The sequence below is a fragment of the Antennarius striatus genome, chromosome 11, assembly GCF_040054535.1.
Source record: "Antennarius striatus isolate MH-2024 chromosome 11, ASM4005453v1, whole genome shotgun sequence".
Classification (NCBI taxonomy): domain Eukaryota; kingdom Metazoa; phylum Chordata; class Actinopteri; order Lophiiformes; family Antennariidae; genus Antennarius; species Antennarius striatus.
The window spans coordinates 1,910,904-1,931,001 of NC_090786.1; the positions used below are offsets into that span (position 1 = coordinate 1,910,904).

The window sequence follows — 20,098 nt, forward strand, 5'->3', positions numbered from 1 at the left end:
GTCAGGTGACGCTTTTCACGGTAAAGATCAATCCCTTCATTAGTCATCACTAACATGACGTCATTCCTCTTCCGCTCAATTTATATTTAAATCACTCAATTTTTGCGAAAGAACCCTGAAAAGATTTGAGGTGAATAAAAATCATCTTGGGTTGTGATGCGACATTTTGCCACAGATGGCGCTAGAGTCCACGTCACTTATTCCCCGCCCACATCCTACCTGTACATGTCAATGACCACGCCCCAGTGGGTGTGGTTCCATTCACCTGGATGACCGAAATGCTTTGACCTTGCAGCTCCTCTCCGTCCGTCCAACGGAGGTTCCAACCGGTTCTGGACCGGATTCAAGCCTGAAGCAGAGAATTCTGGGAGATCAGGGCCAGAACCACTGGTCCACAACCACCATGAAAGGGTCTGTGGGTTCTCCAGTGGTCCAGATCAAGTTGTGTCAACGTCATTCCTAAAGATCAGTGCTGCCCCCTGTAGATCACCCCCTGAACCGCAGCCCAGAACCTGAACCCGATCCAGTTCCAACGTTTCTACGTCACACCGGAAGAAACGAATTCGAGAATAACAAACAAGAAACAAACAGTAGAACCTGGAGGTACCAGTTTAATCCGTTCCAGCCTGTAAAAAAGCCCCAAACCCCCTAAATTATGAAACATTTTTTTATCAACCAATAGACACACAGACTTTATCTGTGTGTAATTATCTGTTACGTAAACAACGATAAAGAATGAAAAAGAAACACAAAAATCCCGAGAACACACGGGCTACATCTTTCCTCCACCAACGAGAACGAGATCCGGTCTCACTGACGTTGTATCCATCAGCCAGCTGTCGATGGGTTCTGGTTTTAATCTGCCTACACGACAAAACTGTTAAGTAGATTAATTTACAGCAGCTGGAATCAGATTAGAGATATTTTGATGGCGACACCCGGAGACAAACAAGTTTATTGTTGTCGGTGTTTCCCGACTAAAGGATGAAGACAAATAATCCCACCTTTGTGTTTGTTCCATAGATTTAATTCAATCATCCTGTGTTGATCTAACCAGAGACAAACATGAACCGTTTCTCATCAGCATCATCATCACACACAGGCCACGCATCTGAAGGTCAGAGGTCGTCGGCGTTGGGGGCGGCGTCCATCTGCTGCACCTTCTTCAGGTGCGCTTTGGTCTGCAGGTGAGCCTTGAGGAAGGTGGGCAGGCGGAAGCTTTTGCCGCAGGCGGCGCAGCCGTAGGGCGTCTCCCCGCTGTGGATGCTGCGGTGTCTGGTGAAGCTGGTGGCCAGGCTGAAGGTCTTGGGGCACTGGGGGCAGCGGTAGGGCTTCTCGCCGCTGTGCGTGTAGCGGTGGTCACGCAGCAGCTCCTTCAGCCGGTAGCTCTTCCCGCAGACGTCGCAGTGGAACGGTTTCTCTCCGGTGTGGCTCCTCTGATGCGCCTTCAGCTGCGACGCGTTGGGAAACTTCTTCCCGCACACCTGACAGGCGACGCCGGCGCCGCCGCACGGCAGCTCACCGGCTGGGAGGTCGTGCGAGTGTTTGCTGATGAGGTGGTTCTTCAGGCAGCGGAAGCGTTTCCCGCAGACGGAGCACAGCTGCCGCTCGCCGCCACCGTGCGTCGCCTGGTGGCTGCGCAGGTTGGCCGCCTGCGCGAAGCCCTTCCCGCAGGTGACGCAGCGGTGCGGCCGCACACCCCCGTGTGCCGCCTTGTGGCGAGTCAGGTGACAGGCGTGGTAGAAGCTCTTCCCGCACTCGTCGCAGACAAACGTCTTGTCGAAGTGCGTGGCGCGGTGTGTCTTCAGGACGCTCACGCAGGTGTACGCCTTCCCGCAGACGTCGCAGCGGCACGGCTTTTCACCGGTGTGCCGCGCCTTCATGTGGAGGTCGCGGTGGGCTTTGTGGTTGAATCTCTTGGGGCAGTAGTCGCAGGCGTAGGGCAACAGGCCGTGTTGTTCGAGCTCGTGTTCGCGGAGCTTGGAGACGCCGTTGAACTGGGCACCGCAAGCCGAACACGCCAGGTGAGACTTCTTCTGATGGTCGGAGAGGCGCTCCACCGTCGGGAACAACATCCCGCACTGAACGCACCGGTGGACGGGCTCTGGCGTCTTTGCTGGCAGAGGTGTTTTACAAGCTCCGCCTCCTAAAGCGGGGCCAGGCGGTGGCAAAGACAGCCGAGCGTATTCGTGGTCAGGAGCGGCGAGGAAGGACTCGCTATTGGGCGTCGTGACGTCATCGGTTTTATTTTCACCTGAAGAAAACATTTCATGTTAACTTCACACAGATGTTATGACTCCAAATGTCCAGCAGGCGGAGCTGTTACACCTGCTGAGCTCATCAATATGTGACCGATACAGAAAGTAGGACCTTGAGATACAAGCTGTTATTCACTGGATTGGAACGGATTAAAATGAATTTAGTTATTTTAAACGGTTAAATGTTGTTTGATTTATGAGTTCAACTGAACGGATTGAACCGGCATCTCGAGGTTCTACTGTATGATCCGTCCTAATCTTGTTCCACTTTATTCCTCACTAACAATAAAGGAACACGTTTATACTTTTATACAAAACAGTGAACATTACTTGTGGTGCTCCTCAGGGCCCTAGTCTCGGTCCTGATAAAAGGTGAATAAGAAATAATCTAATTTCTCCTCAACTTCTGTCAGGCGGACACACATCATCGTGTAAATAATTGACTAACTGGACAAATGGTGCGTCATCAATGACCAATGAACGTGAGCGCGAACTCACTGTCAGCGTTGGCGTCACCCGTTAGCAGCACACGCTTAGAGTCACCAGCAGCGTTCTGTGAACAGAAGACAGCAATGAGTTGGTTCTGAGCCAAGACGACGTTTGTGATGACATCACAGATTCACAGACTGACCCCGTAAACCAGGATGTAGACGGGTTCCGAGGGCGGGGAGGCGGAACCGGCCTCACCTGAAACACAAAAACAACAACAAAACATCACATGACACGTTTAAACACAGCCGACAGTCGTACATGTACTCAAGTACTGTACTTCACCCTCTGGTGACGTCATCAGACACTGAGGCGTCGTCACGGCAACCATCTCCAGGATTTTATCCACGGCTTCGACCACCAGAGATTTCAGTTTCTCCTGAAAGACCAAATGTTGAACGCTGTGTTCGAACGAGTTCAAAAAGTCATGGTTGACAATTTTAGATGAGAAATATTCACATTACATTGATCGTGTTTCGTGGCGGGAAACCTCCAACACCCCCGCTCCGGAGCGCAAAGGGTTACTGTTAGCCTCTAGCCACAGTTAACTCCGCTAGCTTACCTCTGTTTGGAGGTTTAGTTTGTTTAAAGAGATTTTCTCCGCCGCGGTAAAAACCTCCGTCATCACTGCCCGGACCAGTTCCTTCATGACGAGCCGCAGTCCGTTCTTGAAAACCATTAAATCGATCATATTTACAGATTTAGTCATCAGCTAGCTTGGCAGAGACAAGCTAACGTCACGGATAGCGAAGCAGGAAGTGACGTAACTGTCGCGACCAATTTCCTGTTTTCGGGTCCGAAGGTAAAAGTTGATTAATAATAATAATAATAATAATAATAATAATAAAAACAACAGTTTTCGTTCTAATATTTTAGTTTAATTCATTTTCATTATAATATTTTCGTAAATACACAATGAATAATGCGTTTTATTTTATTATTTGACGCATGGAAAAACTGAAATAACGACATAAAAATTCAACATTTCAGAAAATATTAATTACAAATTTTTAAAATCAAGAATCAAAATTTAGCTAATTCAGATTCACTTAAATTACTATAATTTTGTAATGATAGTGTCACCTGTCAGGCTTCATTTATTCTTTTAATAATGAGGATTTTGATAAGCCTTATGTTTACTGCATTCACATATCTGTAATGTTTACGTTGTTTCAAACGATGAAAACAGAAAATACAGTGATTTCCAAAAATACGTTTTTATTCACCAACCTGTACAAACATGTGATTAAGTCAACTTTTAATATATTGCATTTAAATTACATTCATTCACAGCTTCAGTCACGCCAATCAGCGCATGACAAAGTATGAAACACACAAAAAAAGAATTTAACATGAATTAGTCTCTTAAACACCTCCACCCAACCCCCCTCCCAAAATAAATAAATACATACATACATAAATAAAATAAATTGAAGAATATAAAACATAGTCCCAAGACGATGCACTAATAAACACACAGACAAAATAATTTACATCATCCTGAAAAATCTTCTGACGGGTTCTCCCAGGTCAATCTGCGGCCACTTTAATGCTTCAATCCAATCAGCATGGAGAATGAATTAAGAGGAGAATTTATTGTTTATTTTGGTTAAAAATTAACGTTTATCAGATGATATAACATTAAAATTAGGCTAATCCTGAAGTTTATCAGCATGCTAACAAACCACGACTCTAGCATTTCTGTTTAACAGTTAGCATGCTATATTATGTTCACTCATTCATTGTTTTAGAATAAAGATTTTAGCATACAATAATATTTTGCCAAAAAGCTAATATTTTAGATAGGTAGATAGATAGATAGATAGATAGATAGATAGATAGATAGATAGATAGATAGATAGATAGATAGATAGATAGATAGATAGATAGATAGATAGATAGATAGATAGATAGATAGATAGATAGATAGATAGATAGATAGATAGATAGATAGATAGATAGATAGATAGATAGATAGATAGATAGATAGATAGATAGAACAATTTCTCACTTGAAGCTTCTGGATAATTTGCATAGTGACCAAAGAACAAGATCCCTGAAGAACATCCAATCAGGTTCTCCCATCGGCATCTTCACGCAACCACCTCTTCGTCAGTTCGTCCCACCTGACCTCTGACCTTCAGCTGTGGTCATTTGACTCGCTGCTGTTCTGCTGTCTAGGCGAGGAGGCAGGCCTGACGGAGCCTCCAGCTTCCTGTTGCTGCTGTTTGGAGGAGCTGGACAGATCGATGGCCACCTCCTCCTCCTCCAGGTCCTCCTCCTCCTCCATCTCCAGCAGCTCCTCCTCCTCGCGGTCCACATCTTGCACCTCCCGGCCGCCCGGTCGCTCGGAGGCGTCGCAGAACGAATCGCAATGAATGGAGTCTGACTCCGCCGGGCTGGAACACTTTTTGGACATTTCTAAAGACTTTTTGTGCATCCCTGAGAAGACAGAGAGAGAGATGCAGATTAGCTGCAGAAGCCTGACTATAAAGAGTTAATAGTTAGCATCTTGAGAGGCTAATAGTTAGATAGCATCAGAAAGGGCTAATACATAAATAGCATTAGAAAGGGCTAATAGTTGGTTAGCTTCATGAGAGGCTAATAGTTAGATAGCAACATGAAAGGCTACTAGTTGGATGGCATCATGAAAGGGCTAATTTTTTGATTGCTACGCTAGTCAGAACCCTTCAGATCACAATCTGGCTAGCATGAGCTAGCTGTGCTGCCACCCAACACTAAAGTATTTATTCATAACAGTCCTGCTTTCATATATAATTTAGCTAGCTTAGCAACATACCAAATATTAATTCAACAAATGTTAAACTAAACATTTTCTAAGGTAACAATGCAGGAAACAGGAAACAGTTGTTGGCTGCGTAATCAGTGATTCTCTATGTAACTAGCTTACAGTGGCTAACATTAGCGCATAATTCAATACTAGATTAGCATTAGCACGAATACTGTTCATTAGCTTAGCATGCTAGTGTGTGCATGGTTTGTCGTGGTGCATGGTGTGGTGCATGGGCGTGGCACTGACGTGCATGCGGCTCACCGAGCAGCCAGGGGGCGCAGGATCCCATCATGCCGTTCTTGGCGGAGTTGAGGATGGACTCGGGCAGTGGGATGGAGTGTCGCACCATGGCGCCGTAAAGGCCGTACTCCGCCATCACGCTGCTGCGGCCCCAACACTTCTCACGCTTTCGCCACTTCGCCCGGCGGTTCTGGAACCACACCTGGAAAAAAAAGAAGAAAAACAGACATGAAGATAAGGGGCGTGGCCAAAGAGGACTGTGGAACCCTGATGGTCCTCCCTAAACTTTGATTGGCAGCTGCCCTGTGACTCTACATTATGATTGGCTGTCTGCCCAGTGAAGGGCGGGTCATTTCTTATTTTCAGAACAGATTTTTGTGCTGAAGTGAACCTGAGGACTTTTTGTTTGATAATCTGTGACCAATCAAGTGATAATCAGTGACCGATCAGGTGATCAATAATCCCTGCAGGCCTCACCTGTATCCGATCCTCCGGCAGCTCGGTCTTCATGGCTAGCATCTCCCGCGCGTACACGTCAGGGTAGTGCGCCTCGTGGAACGCCTTCTCCAGCTCCTCCAGCTGGTGGGACGTGAACACCGTCCTGCAGCCACAGACAGCATGAGCTACCGGCTAAAGCTAACACACAGTATAGCTAATGGCTAAAGCTAACACACAGTAGCTGAAGGCTAAAGCTAACACACAGGAACACGCCTCGCCACTAAAGCATTAGCTGAAGGCTAATGCTAACAAAACAATATCACATGAGCTCCTGTAAGAATAAATAAACTTCAATTATCGGAGCAAAACTTTTGTCAAGCTTTAAGATCTAACTTAGAATTCTAATATTTGTTTCGTCTTCATCCTGAATTGTTTTTTTTAAATTTTATCCAGAATGAGGACAAATATTTAAAAAATCTTAAAACGTCTTTGAATCTTCTTTTTTGCGATTCTACTCATTGAAATTTTCTATCATAAATGAATTATATTAAAATAAGCATAAACAACACAATTAGACTGAAATTAAGATCAGATTTTAAATATATGTAATAATAATAATAATAATAACAAATTTTATTGTTTTTAAATATGAAATAATTATTAATTTTCATAATTTTTCTTTTTGAAGGTTGTCATTTTTAAAGTCGTGAATAAACATCAGGATTATTTCAGTTTGAAGTTTGTTTGTTCAGCCGAGCCTCCGGTGAGGGTGAGTTTGTTTTACTCACCTGTGTCTCCTCTTCTTCCTCTTCTGAGAGTTGGCGGAACTTTTGGAGTCGTTGCGGTCGGACAGACACTCTTCATCTGCGGGGCGACACGGAAGACGGTTACGTCACCAGTTTTTTTTACATTTTTATTCCAGTTTAAAGAATTTACAGATCATAAATTAAACACGAAGATTTTTAATCTAATAAACACAAAGTGAAAAATAGAACCCAACACAGACTTTATGCGTAATAACATTAACATAGAGAAGAAATACTTAAAACACGCATCGAAAACATAAAAAAAAACACAACTAAAACAAAATCATTCATAATAATATTAGAATTTATTTCATTTAATACGTTTAAAAAAGAGTATTTGGAATAAAAATAATAATTTTGTTGAATCTAAATCATAATTGGTCTAATTAATATTTAAATATAGAAGAAAACCGGTTTGAAAATTAGACACAATTATTATAATAATTATAATAATGATAATTATAATATTATAATATTATATTCACAGCGGGGACAAACAGACGCGTCCGTCCCCGGATCGAACACCCGGACCGGGACCTACCGGAGTAGGCGTCCCGCTGGGCCTCCAGGTTCTGCAGGTAGTGTCCGTCGGCCCGGGCCTGCAGCAGCGGCAGGTGTCCCGGCAGGAAGCAGGGCGACCCGGGCGGCTGCTGCGCCGCCAGGCTGCACAGGAAGCCGAGCCCCAGCGGCAGCGACCCGCCCGGGAAGGAGAACCCGCCCAGCCCGCCGCCTCCTCCCGCCTGCGGCTCCGCTCCCGGACCGGAACCCGCCGCCGGAGACCCGCCGGGCGGCTGCTCCAGTCCCAGCAAGTCGGTGATGGCGAAGCCTTTGGAGCGGAACCCGGAGCCGTGCAGGCGGGACTTGTCGATCCCGAAGCCCGGAGACAACATCTTCACCTTCGGCTTGTCTTCAGCGGCCTCCCGACCCGTCATGGTCCCGCAGCGGACAGACCGGGACCAGGACTTTGGCGGGCTCCTTTTATAAGGATCCAGTCTCCGCGGGCCCCTGTGTCATCCAATCAGAAGTGGGATTCGACACGCCCCCCCCCCCACCTCCAGCCCTGCTTCAATCCCGGAGGATTAATTGCCACCAATTTTCCCTCAATCCGATCAGGATTTATTTTCTCTGAGGACAGAAGAGGAGAGTTTTTAATTTATGTTGTTTATCTTTGATCAGAGGAAGGGTCTGTTACGTCACGTGACCTAATACATTAATCAATACACTAATAATGGAGATAGATTAATTAATGACGAAGTTATCATTTGTAAACGGAACAAATACGATAATTTCTCATTTAATTTATCCAACATAATTAAAACAAAAAAATTGTGGAAATGTTAAATATCCAATGAATTGTTATATTTTTTTACATTTTATGACAACATGCAAACAATTCAGTATATACGTGGAAGGATAAATATCAATAAATATTGCAGAAATGTTGATAAAAGGAATAAACTCTTTTTTTTGTTATTTTACTCATGATAGACTTTAAAAATAGTAAATTAAAATATTCTTAAAATCCTGTTTTCAAAACGAATAAAAACAAAAACAGAAAGTAAAATTACCAGAACAAGAACAAGAATTTCAATGAAATATGTACTATATATATGTGTGTACATATATATATAAATTACTATATATATAATATTTATGATATTTATATATAGTAATATTATGTATTTAATATTCTATCTATTTTTAACAGATGTTAACAGGTGTTCATCTTTCGTCACGTAACGGTGTCATCAACTTTCGTGTTGTGTTCAAGTTCAGAGGGGAATACAGACATTATTATTAATATTTGGATTAAGATCTCATTCCAAATGTTTTAAATCAAGAGAAACTTTTCAACAACAAATTATGTGTTTTAAATTTGAACAGAAGTTTTAATATCTTTATTAATGTCAACAATCAATAATATTTATCGAAACTTCCTGATCACAGTCATAAAACCTGAGGTTGTGAACTCGTTTACTCCCGATTGAAAATGTAAATACAGTAAAAATATCCACCATGTGATCGATTATTTATCTCAATGTCAACATGTAAATAATGGACACGAAAATGACTAATATTTATACATTAGTTTAAATTAGCGTCAACAAGCGATAAACAAACAACAGTAAAAGTCTTTCTGTGTTTCATTTCAATTATATTCAATAATTTAAGCTTTTTAATAATTAGAATTTGTGATGACCCGTCATGTGATGAGTGTTGTAGAAATGTAAGTGTGTGTGTGTGTGTGTGTGTGTGTGTGTGTGTGTGTGTGTGTGTGTGTGTGTGTGTGTGTGTGTGTGTGTGTGTGTGTGTGTGTGTGTGTGTGTGGCTTATGGTTCCCACATAAAACCTTAAATTCTATAAACCCTTTTATAAAAGAATCAAATTTAATTTAATTTTTAAGTCATGGATCAGTTTGACTTTAAAAATATGAAAACCACGAATCCCGCCCTGATTCCATGTAAATAATTTGCGGCTGTAATCTCCGTCGGTGACGTCACGTTCATAAAAAGATTACGTTTAAAAACAGCCTTAAATTTCTTTAATTATGTCTGATAAGCAGATTCTCTAATTGCTTTTTAAAACCAGATGACCATTTTTACCTTCTAACACACACACACACACACACACACACACACACACACACACACACACACACACACACACACACACACACACACACACACACACACACACACAGACACACACACACACACACACACACACACACACACACACACACACACACACACACACACACACACACACACACAGACACACACATACACAAACGCTCTGCTCGCCAGCCTGCAGTCAATCCTGAGGGATTAAACTCTAACTTGGCCCTAATTTTACAAAACTGACTTTCATCACGAAGAGCTTCATGATGAATGATAATGATAATAATAATACTAATAATAATAAAACATAATTATAATAATAATGACAATAATAATGGTACTTATCAGTTTAGCATCATCATTATAATAATTATAATCATCGTCACACCAGCAGTTGAAGCCACCAATAATAAACCTGATCTATTTGAATTAATTTGCTTCTAACTGATACCAACAAGAAAGTCTGGATCAATAACGATCAATCTTTTTATCCTTTATTCTTTTTTGATTCTTTATTTTTCTTTTTCGTGTTTAGATAAAAAAAATAGATAAAACAAACAAAAACAGATGTTGAGAACAAAAGTGATTTGTGAGAAATATTAAAGAGTGTAAATGCAATGTACCTCTGTTATACACACACACACACACACACACACACACACACACACACACACACACACACACACACACACACACACACACACACACACACACACACACACACACACACACACCTCTATAATGCAGCTCCAGAGTTTTTGCAGATTACAAACATTTTGACAAAATCAGAACATCAGTTTGACTCATGTGAGATTAGTGTGTGTTTGTGTGTGTGTGTGTGTGTGTGTGTGTGTGTGTGTGTGCGTGCGTGTGTGTGTGTGTGTGTGTGTGTGTGTGTGTGCGTGCGTGTGTGTGTGTGTGTGTGTGTATGTGTTCCACAGAAACTTATGTTCATTTTTAAAACAATGTGGATTATTGATTTTTTGAATAATCTTCAGATTAAGGTCTGCTGATTTCTCGCTCTGATCTTTTCATCCTCAGCGTTTTATCTTTTATCTTTTATCTTCATCCTTCGTGTTTTTATTCCTTTATTTCTGTCCGTTCTAATTAATTTGTTCTGCATTGCGTGTTTCTGGAATGTAATCAGGTTTTAAAGGTCAACCACTGACTCTGACATCAGATGTCCATATACGGGCAGCGGAGTCAGGTGACTTGACTCCGCCCACTCTAAGGCTGACAAACAGGAACTGAAAGCAAGCGAAACAAAGAAACGCAGGATCGATCGGGCGTTTCGTTCCGTCGTTATTGGTAACAATTCACAAAAATCACTACAAAATCGTCCGGCAAGTAAAAAGTTAAATCAGCAGGTCCAGAGGTCAGAGGTCAGCCCCGCCCCCTTTGGCTCCACAGGACCCAAGCTGAGGCATGAACAGTTCTGTACCGGGCCAACATGGACTAGTTTTAGGTGGACGTGTGACATCATCAATAATGGATGACATCATCATCACGTGTGTATTTGTGTTACTGCAATCTGATTATTAATCACTTTAATACTAATATTAAAACAAACATTAATGCTAACATTAATACTAACATAAATACTAACATTAATACTAACATTAATACTACTATCACATTAATACTAACATTAATACTACTAACACATTAATACTACTAACACATTAATACTACTATCACATTAATACTAACATTAATACTAACATTAATACTAACATTAATACTACTATCACATTAATACTAACATTAATACTACTAACACATTAATACGACTGACACATTAATACTAACATTAATACTACTAACATATTAATACTAACATTAGTACTACTAACACATTAATATGACTAACACATTAATACTAACATTAATACTACTAACACATTAATACTAACATTAATACTAACACATTAATACTCAGTCTGGTTGTTTCGAGTGACGATCAGTGTTGTTTTTGCCTATGTCTTCTAAATCACCTGTGGTTGATTCTATGAATAGTATTAATATGATCATTACTAGAACTACTACCTGTATTACTACTAGTACTACTAGTACTGTGCTAATACTTTTATACAGGTAAACCTCAGCATACGTTGTTAATCAGTTCCAGGAGACGTGACGTATCTGATATATAACTATTCCCAGTTCTGTATCGAACCTTATTTAAGAATATATTTTAATAATATTTGTTAATATGGATTAAATACACAATTTAATTATTATTTTTTAAAGTAGTACAGAAAAAACCGTCTCTGTCTCGTCTTCGGCTGCTTCTTCTTCATCGTGTGTCACGGGGGTTGCTACGGGCTGCTAATATGATATTACATGTTTTATTCTGATTTATTGTATAGTAACATGATATCATGTGTTTTTAATGGTTTACTGGTGATTTGATGATTCCAATATTTGTAGCAGTAGTAGTAGTACTAGCAGTACTAGTAGTACTAGTATTACAACTAATGCAGTTCGTTATGTTGAGTTCTTCTCTCGTCCTTCAGAGGTAATTTCACTCCAAAGTTACTGTGCAGTGCTTCAACCCCCCCCCTCCCACCAATTGGTTCATTGCCCCGCCCACAGTGTGAGCTGCTGGTGATTAAAGGGGGCGGGGCTCCCCAGAGAGCAGCGAGGAGCCGCCAGGGAATACAAAAAAACGTTTGCAGCCGAACGCCATAGAACCGACCGGGTCAGCCTTCATCATCACCATCATCATCATCACCTGGAGGGGTCAAAGGTCAGAGGTGTCAGGCTGGGATGATGTTTGTAAGCAAATAATCAAAACATTTCTGTCAGAGCTGATTGGCTCGTCACAGGAAACAGGAAGTGGCGGTGCGGACCTCCGGCCTTGTCGTCCATCTGTGTGTAAATTAGCGTGTAGCTTAGCGGCACGTGTGGCGTGGGTCCAGACCTGTTAGCGTTTAATCATTAGCCATTAGCGCTAACAGCAGCAGGCTGCAGCTTTCTCTGGTGTTTGTCTGGCGTGTTTGAGATTAAAGAATGCAAATGAGGAAGATGTGTGTGTGTGTGTGTGTGTGTGTGTGTGTGTGTGTGTGTGTGTGTGTGTGATGGGGGGGTCGTGTAAGAATATATGGTCCAGACCTCCAGACAGTCTAATTTAAAAACTGTAATCCCACCCAGGAGTTGTTTTCGGCGCTGAATTAGGTTAATCTATCACGCTATTTGCATAAATGTGCATGTATGAATAATTAGTGGGACACAGAGGGCTCTGGGGGGGGGGGGGGGGGGCTGGTCTGGAGGTGGCGGGGGGCGAGGGTCGGACGCGTGGCCAGACTATTGTTGCCGTTGACAGCAGTAAACAATGGAGCAGAGAAAACAATGAGCAACAAAACCAATGGGGGGGAGGGCATGGGGGGGGGCATGGGTGGTGGGGAGGGGGGGGCGCAGCCGTCTGCCGCCAGAATTACTTGCTATCGCTTACAGCCTGTAGGACGACCTGCACCGGGTCACCTTCTTGCATCAGGTTGCTGCGGCAACAGGTGGTGCTGCATCAGGACGACCTGTTGCCGTAGCAACCTGATGCAAGTCATGGAGGATCCGCTCGGCAGCATCGATGGATCGTTTCTTTGTTTGTTTGTGTGTTTTTATGGAGTTTAAATCAGTGAAAGACGTCAAAATGTTCAGAAGGCGACTTTAAGGAGAGACGAATGAAAACATAAAATAATCATAAATAAAAACAGCCTTTAAATAAGAGGGTAATTAACACCCCCCCCCCCCAGTGGGATGGTTCATCAAATGAATTTAAATAATTTCCAACTGGTGACCTGCTGCTCTGCCGTTTCACTCCGGCCTCCTCCCATCGCTCTTCATCCCTCTCTCCCCCATCTGTCACTCCTTTTCCTTTAACCCCTCCCCCTCTTCCTCCCCCTCTTCCCCCCCTCTTCCTCCCCCTCTTCCTCCCCCTCTTCCTCCCCCTCTTCCTCCTCCTCCATTCATTCTGTCATAATTGGAAATCAAGTCAAAGAAAGCAAAGAATTCCACAACAACCTGTCGACCTTCATCAGCCCACTGTCTTCAACGTGTGTGTGTGTGTGTGTGTGTGTGTGTGTGTGTGTGTGTGTGTGTGTGTGTGTGTGTGTGTGGTGTGTGTGTGTGTGTGTGTGTTTAATAAGAGAAAAGTGTGTGAGGATTAGAACAAACGAGGCTAAGAACAGATTGGAGGAGAAAAGAATTGAGGAGAAAATAAAAATCAGCAATCGCTTTAAAAAACCCTCAGAAATTAAATTAAATTAATTTTAGATAGAAAATAAAAAAATGAGGTTCGTGTTAAAAAAAGAAGATAAAAAAATAAAATAGTTTAAGGCATTCACCTTATTATTTAACACAAATAACAATCCCATAATTCACACAATGGATGTGATCATGTTTAATATAATTACTACAATAAATATTACTACAATAAATATTACTATAATAAATACTACTACAGTAAATAAAACTATAATAAATAATGCTGCAGTAAATTATACTATAATGATTCAAACTATAATGAATACTACTACAATGAATATTACAATAATGAATACTACTGTAATGAATACTACTGTAATAAATGCTACTATAATAATTACTACTATAATTGAAAATACTGTATTGAATACTATTATAATTAATACTACAACAAATACTACAACAATAAATATTACTGCAAGGAATAATACTACTAAAGTACGACTATAATGAATACTACTACAATACAAATTACTGTTATATAACACTACAAATTACTACTATAATGCATACTACAATGAATACAACTATAATAATTCAATAATGAATACTACTATAATTAAATACACTATATTCGATGTTACAATAAATACTGCTGTAATGAATAATACTACAATAATAATACTACTGTAATGAATATTACTACAATGAATATGACTACAGTGAAAGCTACTATATTTATGATAATAATAATAGTAATAGTAATAATGCGTACTACTATAATTACTACAATAACGAATAAAACTACTGTATAATGAATAACTATCAAGAATAATACTATGATGAATATTACTATGATTAATAAAGTATAATCAATCATCAATCCACTTTTATTTAAATAGCGCTGAATCACCTCAGCAGACATTTCAAAGCGCTTTAACAGACAGAAACCCAACAGAACCTCCAGTGGCGGAGAAAAACCCCCTCATTGAGGAAGAAACTCCGAGCAGGACCCCGATGAATATTACTACAATAAATACTACTATGACGAATGCTACTATACTATAATGAACAATGCTGAAATGAAATTGGGGATTAGGGGCCTTTAAGGGACCCCGAATCGATCTAAGGGGTCACCATGGGCCACCTGACTCCCACCTGCTCATGAGCATAATTTTCGGGATCAATTTGCTGATCGATTGGTCAAGAAACCACGACCTGGTATCCTTTCTGGAGTTTCTTTTCACTCACGAGGAGCAGGATAATCTCTGGTTTCACTAGAAACTTGTGATTTCCTCGACGTGACGCCGACTCCTCCTCCTCCTCCTCCTCTGGCGGCGGATCGGCGCTGCTTTAAGGCTCTGTGACACACGGCCGTCAATAACACCCAAATTAAGCAAATTGCAGCAGAAAGGGAAAAACAATCATTGTTGGAGCGCCGGGATCAGATCAGACCCGTCCTCCTTCATCTCTTCATCGCTGCTGCTTATCTCATTGTAGCCTCCAATCCAAGTTAGCAGGGATTATCTGCATGGAAAGGGCATTAAGAGGCGGATAACCTCAGCTTGAAGCAGTTAATCTAGCAGCATGTTAATGAGTCTTGTAGTGGATTGCTTAAATTAAAAGCAAATATCAACAGTCATTTGGCTAAAGGAGCCCGGCTAACGCCTGGCCTCAATCACAATGCATTAAGTGATTTGAGTCGCCGGGTCGTTGCAGTAATCATGTAATGTGAGGGAAAAAACAATAAAATTAACAGGTTATCAGGAAATTAAGGCAAAAACGAGTTTCTGATCGAATCAATCTGGAGGTAAAAAACAGAGGAAGCATTTAAAGGACAGAAGGAAACAACAAACAAACAAACAGAAGAGACTTAATAACCATTATTTACCACCATTAATGAAGTTTATACAGACAATTACAATTTAGTACCTCAGACATTATTAATCCACAACGATACTACACCTGTGGAGTCACCTGTGGTCACCTGTAGTCATCTGTGGTCACCTGTAGTCACCTGTAGTCACCTGTAGTCACCTGTAGTCATCTGTAGTCACCTGTAGTCATCTGTAGTCATCTGTGGTCACCTGTAGTCACCTGTAGTCATCTGTGGTCACCTGTAGTCACCTGTAGTCATCTGTGGTCACCTGTAGTCACCTGTAGTCATCTGTGGTCACCTGTAGTCACCTGTAGTCATCTGTGGTCACCTGTAGTTACCTGTAGTCATCTGTAGTCACCTGTAGTTACCTGTAGTCACCTGTGGTCACCTGTAGTCACCTGTAGTTACCTGTGGTCATCTGTGGTCACCTGTAGTCACCTGTGGTCACCTGTAGTTACCTGTGGTCATCTGTAGTTACCTGTAGTCACCTGTGGTCACCTGTAGTCACCTGTGGTCACTTGTAGTCACCTGTAGTTACCTGTAGTTACCTGTAGTTACCTGTAGTCACCTGTGGTCACCTGTAGTCACCTGTAGTTACCTGTAGTCACCTGTGGTCACCTGTAGTCACCTGTGGTCACTTGTAGTCACCTGTAGTCACCTGTAGTTACCTGTGGTCACCTATAGTCACCTGTGGTCACCTGTACTTATCTGCAGAGCTACCTTGACCTTGAGGAAACTAGTTCAAGGTCAGATGTCAACTTTTATACACTCAGGAACCGGATAAGATAGAAAGATGAGGAAGAAGGCCAGTGTAAGACCATTGATCAAAGCTAGTGCTTTGATCAATGACAGTAGCTCAGAGTACTAGCTTTGATCTTTGACCTATGCAAGTAGGTCAGGGTAACATTTTGAATCCGGGGGTGTCGCGGGATGTTAGTCTGTGACTGCCTTGGTTCTGGTCTTGACCAGTCTGGATCTGACTGGCTGTTTGAATCGCTTCATGAACGCCTCGTCGTGCTAGTTAGCTCCTTAGCCTCGTGGATAGCATTCACAACCAACACCATTCATTCTGAAAGATTCAACAAGTACCTGAAATACTGGCTCTACGAGAGGACTGGAGTCCCCCGGGGGGCCGGGGCGGTTCAGGTCTGTCAGGTTCCTCACCGCTGGGGAACAAACCGTCAGACGGCTCAGACGACTGAAACGGGATTTCCTCATTTGTTTCTCATTTATTTTGTTTTTTTCTCATCGGTTTCTCATTTGACGCAGCTTCTAATCCAATTTGGTTTGCTAGCGTAGCTCCTTCCTGCACGACGACGAGACTGAAACCACTTCCTGTCGTTATACAAGAGCAGCAAACACGACAACAACAGAGAACATTAGGCACAGCAGTAGTAACGTCTGACACGTACTTCGACTATACTGCAGTATTAATACCTTAAGTGTTTTGTTTGCTTGTATTTTAATTTCTACATTATCAGATTATAATAATATTAATTTATTGATCCAGCTGAGGGGTGATGGGACGGACCGCCCCCCAGTAACAACAATAACAGTAATGGCTGCTCAGGCTTTAATCCACCTCTTTCTGGAGCCTCCAGATCTTAATCCAGATCTTTTTTGTTCCTATTTTCCTGCGGGATGAGACGCCCTTTAATCGACTTTGGGAGAATTAGTTATTCCTTATTACCGCTGCATTTTTTTTTCCAGGAAAATCCCATTCAACACACATTTTAATTTCATTTCTGAGGCTCAATCATGTTGAGGGCAATGTAAATAATCCAATAACATTAATCATCATTTCTTTTCCGTGTTTTCTCCTCCAAAAATAGCCAGGCTGCAGCGGATTGGTCGCCGCCGCTCACTCTCCTTTATTGGTTTTTAGGAGCTGTGATGGTTTTATCAAATCATCATCATGACCCCAATTACTTAGCAGCACAGTTTTCCTGTTCCCCCCAGTTTCTGCAGGAATCTGAGGGGAAATTAAATGTATTTATTGTCTTTTATTAAGTCGTTGTTATGAGATTTCTGCTCTAAATATTGACCTTATTTCTCCTGTTGCTGATCTCTGAGGCCAAAACGAGGGAAACGTCACAAATATATGCGTTTAAAAGTTAAAAAATGGATTATTTTCTATTTTATCGCAACGTTGTTTTACTTTCAGTCGGTTTTCGTGACGGGATGATGAAGATCAGAGAGAAGAAGAAATAAGACGCAGCCTAATAACGCTCAGAAATAAGGCAGCTCAGTCCAGATGTCGCCGGCGCTGCTAATCCACGCCGGGGACGAGTCTTACGGGATGAAAGCCGAATCTTCCATCAATTATGATCCTAACATGTTGAATTACAGCAGAAATCCTTCAAACCATTCCCTAATAATCCTCCTGATGGGTCACATGACCCACATGCAACCATCCACCAGGTCACGTGACCCGAAGCTGAGGCTCACGCCCGTCTGAGAGTGGTCGGCTGTGTGAAGGAGAGAAATCAGGAGTTCATCATCATCATCATCATCATCATCATCATCATCATCATCATCCTCATCATCATCATCATGAAATGATTTTAACAGTTTAATGTAAAAATCACTCGTATGGTTCAGGTTCTGTGGAGCCACATGACCCAGTTGAGGGGCGGATCCGACCTCTGACCCTCGGACTGGTTATTTTTAAATGTGTTTATTGTGTTCAGACACTTCCTGTTTGGTTCTTTCCCATCATCCTGTTAGGTTTCGTGCTGACGTTCATCAGGTAACGGAGGTGCGTGAACTTTACAGGTTTGGTCGGTTCTATAAGAACCTCCTCTGCTGGTCGATTAACAACTTAGTTGGATTAATGTCTTAAACAGACGTAATTGTCTCTAAATGTCATTTGTATGTAAATCTGCAGACGATTAGGATCCACTCAGCGCCGCTTTTGTTCGCCGACCATCAGTGTGATGAAAATAAAAAGGCAGCAGAAAGATTAGAGAACCATTAACGTCGTGACCCATTAACTGATAAAGAGCTATTAGAGGCTTAAACGTGAAATCACATATATGGAGCAGAGCGATGAAGGGCGAGGAGGAGGAGGAGGAGGAGGAGGAGGAGGAGGAGGAGGAGGGAAGCAGAGAGAATGTTTTAACATAAAGGTCACGGGTTCGATCTCAGCAGTCAGATGGTTCGCTGGAGCGTGAAAACAGCTGATCAATCACTTCTGACGCGTTGCCAACGACGACGAGGCCACACACCCACACACACACTGCTGCATCTGATTGGCTACTGCTGCAGGTTAATGAGTTCGTTTTGGTCCCACCCGCGCCCCCTATAGGCGGCTCTGGTCGGTACGCAGGTTTACGTGGTTTTCGATTATACGTTGATTTTCAAAAGAAATATACAACACTTTATTGAAAAACTTTATACAAATATTGAATCGTGAAATCACGATTAAATCGTTAAAGCACATAATATGTTACTGTACAATAAATAAGAATAAAAACATATCATATATTATTAACCTGTAGCAACCCCCGTGACCTACAATGAGGAAGAAGCATCTGAAAACAAGAAAGAGACGATTTTCTGTACTATATTAAAAATAAAATTTAACTGTTAAGTTAAAATAGATTCATATTAACTAAATATTATTAAAATGCATTCATTAATAAAGTTCAGTACATAATTGGGAATGGTTATATACAGAGAAGTTTACGTGAGCGTTTATCTGCCTGACCTTTGACCCGATGCTGATGTCTTCAGGAGAGAAGGAATCAGACAATTTACTGACACCCCATGCTGTAAGATTCCCCCCTTTTTTTTTTTTAACATTTATTTGGTATTTATTTTTATTTTAAGAAAGAAAATTATATTCATATAAAATAAAAACAACAGAGAATCAGATCTTTTATTTTATTTCAATGTAACTGGTGTTGAAAGAAATCTTTTTTTAAATATCTGAATCCAGTTATTGCACAGAATATTCTTTATCTTGGTAGTTTATGAGAAAGTGTTAGAAAGAGAAGGTAAAGAATCCAACAACATGGACTCATCTGTGTCTCCATGACAACAATCTTTCTGTAAACGTGTCACATTCTCTTCCTGATTACTTGACACATCAGCACTGACTCACCTTCTCACCTCCTCTGACTCCTCCTCCATCCTCTCCTGATAAACAATCCAGAGCAATTACAGTTTTTAACCGCAAGTTATAATAACAATAATAATAATAATAATCATTTCAACAGCCTGTTTGGTTTTAGTTAAATTTAAACTGCTATTTATTTGCATGCTAATGTAGCCGCTGCTATTTATTTGCATGCTGTTGTTGTAAAGTGTAATGGATTTGATATATTTATCAAAGATGGGCTGTTTTAGAATTAATCCATGAGATTTAA

The 20,098-nt window shown here is 41.4% G+C and overlaps 3 protein-coding genes across 5 annotated transcripts in view; all 3 read right to left on the reverse strand.

The window, feature by feature from the left end:
• Positions 1 to 20,098, reverse strand: part of LOC137603314 (cullin-9) — an 84,065-nt gene that overhangs the window by 52,912 nt on the left and 11,055 nt on the right. The gene's annotated exons all lie outside the window — the stretch shown is intronic.
• On the reverse strand, positions 283 to 3,488 carry LOC137603781 (zinc finger protein 45-like). Of its 2 annotated transcripts, none has more exons than XM_068327537.1 (5): positions 3,310 to 3,488; positions 3,033 to 3,126; positions 2,890 to 2,945; positions 2,757 to 2,811; positions 283 to 2,254 (listed from the first exon to the last, which is right to left on the reverse strand). In XM_068327537.1, the coding sequence occupies exons 1-5, from the start codon at positions 3,454 to 3,456 to the stop codon at positions 1,119 to 1,121; spliced, it is 1,488 nt and encodes a 495-aa protein (XP_068183638.1). In that variant the 5' UTR covers positions 3,457 to 3,488; the 3' UTR covers positions 283 to 1,118. The 2 variants fall into 2 exon arrangements, with proteins under 2 accessions (XP_068183638.1, XP_068183639.1); XM_068327538.1 differs by having other exon boundaries at positions 3,212 to 3,488.
• Positions 3,988 to 7,999, reverse strand: vsx1 (visual system homeobox 1 homolog, chx10-like). Of its 2 annotated transcripts, none has more exons than XM_068327713.1 (5): positions 7,567 to 7,999; positions 7,008 to 7,083; positions 6,259 to 6,382; positions 5,803 to 5,983; positions 3,988 to 5,189 (listed from the first exon to the last, which is right to left on the reverse strand). In XM_068327713.1, the coding sequence occupies exons 1-5, from the start codon at positions 7,955 to 7,957 to the stop codon at positions 4,888 to 4,890; spliced, it is 1,074 nt and encodes a 357-aa protein (XP_068183814.1). In that variant the 5' UTR covers positions 7,958 to 7,999; the 3' UTR covers positions 3,988 to 4,887. The 2 variants fall into 2 exon arrangements, with proteins under 2 accessions (XP_068183814.1, XP_068183813.1); XM_068327712.1 differs by having other exon boundaries at positions 5,788 to 5,983.

What these genes read in the sequence shown, in the direction of transcription:
- vsx1 (XM_068327712.1), bottom strand. Translation starts at nt 7,957, where the DNA reads ATGACGGGTCGGGAGGCCGCTGAAGACAAGCCGAAGGTGAAGATGTTG. An exon ending in CCAGCGGGACGCCTACTCCG is followed by an intron (nt 7,084 to 7,566) that starts GTAGGTCCCGGT and finishes GTCGCCCCGCAG; the next exon opens with ATGAAGAGTGTCTGTCCGAC. An exon ending in AGGAAGAAGAGGAGACACAG is followed by an intron (nt 6,383 to 7,007) that starts GTGAGTAAAACA and finishes CTGTGGCTGCAG; the next exon opens with GACGGTGTTCACGTCCCACC.
- LOC137603781 (XM_068327537.1), bottom strand. Translation starts at nt 3,456, where the DNA reads ATGACTAAATCTGTAAATATGATCGATTTAATGGTTTTCAAGAACGGA. An exon ending in TCTGATGACGTCACCAGAGG is followed by an intron (nt 2,946 to 3,032) that starts GTGAAGTACAGT and finishes TTTGTGTTTCAG; the next exon opens with GTGAGGCCGGTTCCGCCTCC. An exon ending in GGGTGACGCCAACGCTGACA is followed by an intron (nt 2,255 to 2,756) that starts GTGAGTTCGCGC and finishes TGTTTTCTTCAG; the next exon opens with GTGAAAATAAAACCGATGAC.